Genomic DNA, 5,099 nt, shown 5'->3' with positions numbered 1-5,099 from the left:
ACTTGAAACAAAAAAAAGTTTCAATCGTATGGTTGCGCATATTAAAAAATATTGTTGAGTATTGTTGAGCGACCAGTCTCTTAAAAAGATCTAAACCTCGAGAGATTCTGTAATATATGGGTCAATTCATCAAAATAATAACACAAATCGGATTTTAGAAAGTTAGAAAAACAAAATGAAGAAGCAGCAGCTCGGGGACATTAACATTTTTTTTGTTATGGTTTTTGTTTTTATTGTTTTCTTATTTCATGGTCATATATTTATGTATAAGCTCATCCATCTATTCTATCATGCATGACAGCAAGAGCCATATTAAACATGGATGAATATGGAAATAATCCAAGATACCGTCCATCCTTAATATTGCATTCTTTCTTTCTTCTTTTTTTCTCTTTATTAAATGAGTGCGCACAACAACAAAAATAGCGAGATGTGATTGATCTAGAGGGATGCTTAATTATCTATTAGAAGCAAAAGCTGGTGGGAACCGCTAACAAGACACAGAAAAAAATGTGCAACCTGATTCTACATCATTTGTCACATCCATTAACCATTGTGATCAATACACAATATACTCTCACTTCTTTCCCTCTGACCTCCCTCACCTATCTCTCTACATACAATTACCTCTTCATGAGAGGCTGTTGAAAGGAGTCAATTCATACACACACACACACACCCTTTTTGCTTGGTTGGAACCTAACAAGGGTTTTTGGTCCTAAAATGCTCTCAAGGGTTAAAGGCCAACAACAACTACTACTACATACTTATATATCCTCATTTCTCACACTTCCCCTCAGGAGAAAAGAAAAAAAGAAAAAGAAGAAGAAAATATGGTGCAATTAATGGTCCAAGAAAGTGCACATAAAATCAAACATCCGAGAAAAGGATGATTTTTAGCTTTGCAAGTGCGAATTCTTTGTAGAGTAGTGGATTAACCCCTTTTTTTTTTTAGCCATGCCGAATGCCCATGAAGTGATTAAAGTCATGATGTTGGACCCTGAGTTGCTTCAACCATGAATCTGCCACACTCAATAGTGACAATAGCCTTTCTTGGTCCCGACCACGATTTCCTGCAACCCACACGTTCCCCCCTTGCATCTTGTAAGTTGCCAAACCAAATGCTGGCAGTGCTATGCCTTCCCCTTCCTTTTTCTTTTGGTGGCCACCTTCTATGTCATCGTCAAGGTCCATGCCTACACAAGTAAGGACACAAGTTCCATGATTTTGAGCATATTCTTTCACAAATTTACAAATCTCCTAAAGCAAATGTTCAAGGTCCCTTCATATCCCTACTATGAATAGGGAAGTGACATTTTAGGTTCAATTTTTTTTTTTGTTAGGCATTTTTTTTCTCTAGATACAATCTTGTTTAAAATACGGTTAGATACTAACTCCAGACACCTCTCTCAAAGAAGGTTTTAATATTTGTTTGTCATGTTATGAAAGACTAGCTCTTCTATTGTTGGTTTTAAGTTCAAATCTTGGTGTGGTTATTATAGACACAAAAAAAAATTGTAAACTCCCCCTCCCTTTTTTCAAAAAATGGGATCATGGGAAATACCTTGAAATGAAGATGAAAGCGTGTGATAAGTGAGGAAGCATGTAGAAAGGTCTTTAATTGTTCTTCCCATGGGGATATGATATATTGGGTACCTGAGAAAAAAGTATATTCGTTAATAAGCTATCTCATAAATACTGATGACCCTAGAAAGGCTAAGGTCAAGGATGTGCGTTGGGATCAATTACTGATGTATTTAAGCATTTGGACAATATTTTGGTGGCAAAGTTACATTGATAAGAAAAGAGAAAATAAAAAATGTCCAAGAAGTAGCTAAGGGTAGGATGAGACAAAATCAATTACCACGCAACGGCCATCCAACTTGCTGGCGAAAGATCAACACTTCTTAATGACATCAACCCCGGGTATCTTTGTGCTAATCCAGTAATCTGAAAGGAAGATACCATCCCAGAAAGTCAGAAATAGAATCTTTATACTTTTGTGCATTACTGGTTATGCTACAAGAATATTTATGTTGTTTTTATGCATTACTGATTATGCTAGCCGAATAATTTTTGTTGTTTTTATAGCAATCACTATAGTCCAAGCAATGAAAACTACATACATTAGCAAAAGCTTTGGAAGAGGAACATATGCTAGACAAGCCTAACAATTGCATTGATAAGATATAAAGAAAAAGGGAATACGCACAATTTCCATGATCACTTGGACATATTCAGAGTAGAAAAAATGAGTCTCTCTATCTATTCGTGTTGAAAAGTCAAAGCATGTATGTATCTTTTACGGATGCCTATCCTTAAGGGGTTTTAGGAATTACAGCTCTGCCTTTAAGTGCTTTCACATTTTCCATACCAAATTAATTGGTTTGGATCTCATTTAAGAACACACCAAAAACAGAACATAGACATAGATAGATGAACTGCTATTGAAGGCAATAATAATTAAAACAAAGAGAAAAGATGCTGAAGATAAAGGGGCAACACACCTTATCCATAAGAGGAACTCTTCCATACGGAGTTGCTCTTTCAAAATATTGGCAATAAAGGTGACCCAATCTATCACTGAAATGCCAGAGACAGTCTTGCTCGGAGCCTCCATCTTCTGAGGAAGTTCCATCCCACCTCCATACCTTGTCATACTCACTCTCATCGCTGAAAGAATCACTATAGGAATCCCTTGTTTCACAGTCACCTGATTCAGTCTCTTCCCTGAAATGCTCACAAAAATTTTGCATTAATTCCTAGCTGAATTATAAGCTACCAAATCATCAAGCTGACAATCATGCTTGCACACAATAATTCACCAAACCAGTTCAACAGAAAAAAGAAAAGAAAAAAGCTCAACAACCCATTTTCCAAAAGCAACATCATAGAGTGATGATATAATCCGCGTGGAAGTTTGACCATAGCAAACATTATCACCCAAATGGTGCATTCTATCAGAAAACTTTAAAAGAAATTAAAAAGAAAAAAAGATTTTTCCTGTACCCCGTTTCAATTTCGAAAATCTACTAGTTATTATGAAACAAAAACAAAAGCTTTCAATACAAGTTTGATAAATATTCATGATGGAAGCTCAATTTGGCCAAAAACTATAATAATCCAAATCATGCTAATGAATTATTACATACATATATACCTGAAACTATTGCTAGTGAAAATCTGAATTGCGGAGAGATAAGGCACATAGTACTGCACAAGTGTCTCTCCACTTGTCAAGGTAATGGGAACTCCTGCTCCATAAGCACTCCATTCGTCGTAGCAATTCCAAAGATCCCCCAACGTAAAATATTCCACGCTTTCTCTCTCCCACGGATGCCACAAACGGTTAAGGCTTGTAATCTCCGACTGCACACAAAAAACAAACACCACAAAATTTAGGACAGTAACAACAACATAATATCTATGATCATGTCACAAAGGGAAAAAGATAATATAGTAAAGGACAAGACCTTTGGAAGAAACTGGGATTGAACCACAGGTGTGGTACACCGTACGAAACAGTCAAGGTTAGAATGCGTTGACCCTTTATTAAAAATCATGTTTTTTAGAGAGAGAGAGGAGGGGGGGGGGGGGGGGGGGGGGGGGAGAAGAGGGAGGGAAGATGGAGTTTTTAGCTTCCCTACCCTGAAAAACAGAGGGAACCACCCAGATGGGGAAGAAAACAAAACAACAACAAAGAAGGATGAGAGAGAGAGAGATTATGGGGATTGCAAATCATCCCCACAAAGAAAGACTTCTATTTTTTGACGTTAGGACACCGGATTTCCCGCAAAAATCTCAATACCCTTCTTCACTTTTTTTTTTCTTTTAATATCTCTCAATCAACAATGTTGCAAATTCAACACCTTCACACGGGGGGGAGACAGATTCTTATGCAAACAGACAATGCTATTTTTCTTTCTCTCTCTATATATCGCTGTTAAACCAAGCCTTGAAGAAAACTCAAGACAGGACTGCAATGTTCAACGTTTAAGAAACATGCTTCTTAGAAGATAATTAACGATAACACGCTCACGCTTCAACCTTGTATCTTGAGATTAAATCAAACCACACACACAAAGCCACATAGTCACCTTAAAAATGAAAAAAGACACGGGTAAGAAAACATCATGGACAAGGTCAGAAAGTACTAAAATGTATCGGAATTTTTCAAACAAGAGAAGAACTCGATCTTCGGTTTAATTTCCAGAAATTGTGATGAATTCTGATGAAGTGATGCATGAGTGAGTAGTAGCAGAGGAGATAGATGGAGATTATGAATGATACATAGCCATAATTAAAGCATCAGAATACAAGATTTATAACATTTATGAGATTCACCCGTCTCTCCCAATAGTCTCACCCTATGAAATACTTTATACGCAATACAAATAATATATAATATATTTTTTAAAGGTTTTATGATTTTATTATAGGACAAGGTTTGTTACTATACCACAAACCCGTAGCTTTCGTCTTTGAAACTTCGTTAGTTTCGTTCATAGATTTAAATTTAACAGCTAATACTCTTTGTTATAGAAACAAAGCGGGTTTGTAATTTTCACATACAAATAGTAAATACATAGTAGATTCTGTTTTTTATTTTTTATTTTATATTAAAGATGAAAAGTATGTCCACAGAGAAAGGAAAAAGTATGGAGGTCGAAAAAGAAAACCCAAGAAATGGTATGAGAAATGACTTGTCTGTTTTACTAAATTTTGTGCTTAATTAAATGTATGTATGCCATACATAAACTTGAAGTTGTTTGGTTTGGACGAGTTAATTAAAATAATCTTGAACTGCCAAGCATAAGGTTCTCTCTTCTTTTCTATTTTCTTTTTAATGTTTATAATTAAAACTAATTAGGTTGCAGGTTTTAATGTAAATTAAAGTAACACTGTTACTTCATCCGTTAACTTTGATGAAATTAAAGTATTATGTGACTCCCAAGTAAGTTTATTTAAACAGCTTTGAACTTACATGCAAATAATCAATATGCTTATAATTAGGTGTTGGTTACAAAACTACAGAAAATACTGTTTACCCGTAATCACATTTATGGTTACAATAATAATAATAATAATAATAATAATAA

General features: G+C 35.2%; 1 protein-coding gene across 1 annotated transcript; it reads right to left on the bottom strand.

The window, feature by feature from the left end:
- Positions 1–523: 523 nt before the first annotated feature.
- LOC100815732 (uncharacterized) lies at positions 524–4,366 on the bottom strand. Its single transcript, XM_014765047.3, has 6 exons — positions 3,474–4,366; positions 3,161–3,369; positions 2,508–2,730; positions 1,865–1,950; positions 1,565–1,656; positions 524–1,196 (listed from the first exon to the last, which is right to left on the bottom strand). The coding sequence occupies exons 1-6, from the start codon at positions 3,561–3,563 to the stop codon at positions 952–954; spliced, it is 945 nt and encodes a 314-aa protein (XP_014620533.1). The 5' UTR covers positions 3,564–4,366; the 3' UTR covers positions 524–951.
- Positions 4,367–5,099: the final 733 nt, after the last annotated feature.

Source organism: Glycine max, chromosome 12, assembly GCF_000004515.6.
Source record: "Glycine max cultivar Williams 82 chromosome 12, Glycine_max_v4.0, whole genome shotgun sequence".
Lineage (NCBI taxonomy): Eukaryota > Viridiplantae > Streptophyta > Magnoliopsida > Fabales > Fabaceae > Glycine > Glycine max.
Note: the sequence above shows the minus strand (reverse complement) of the source record. Positions and strands in the feature narration are given on the sequence as shown.

What these genes read in the sequence shown, in the direction of transcription:
- LOC100815732 (XM_014765047.3), bottom strand. Translation starts at nt 3,563, where the DNA reads ATGATTTTTAATAAAGGGTCAACGCATTCTAACCTTGACTGTTTCGTA. An exon ending in AATCCCAGTTTCTTCCAAAG is followed by an intron (nt 3,370 to 3,473) that starts GTCTTGTCCTTT and finishes TTTTGTGTGCAG; the next exon opens with TCGGAGATTACAAGCCTTAA. An exon ending in TTCACTAGCAATAGTTTCAG is followed by an intron (nt 2,731 to 3,160) that starts GTATATATGTAT and finishes TGAGCATTTCAG; the next exon opens with GGAAGAGACTGAATCAGGTG.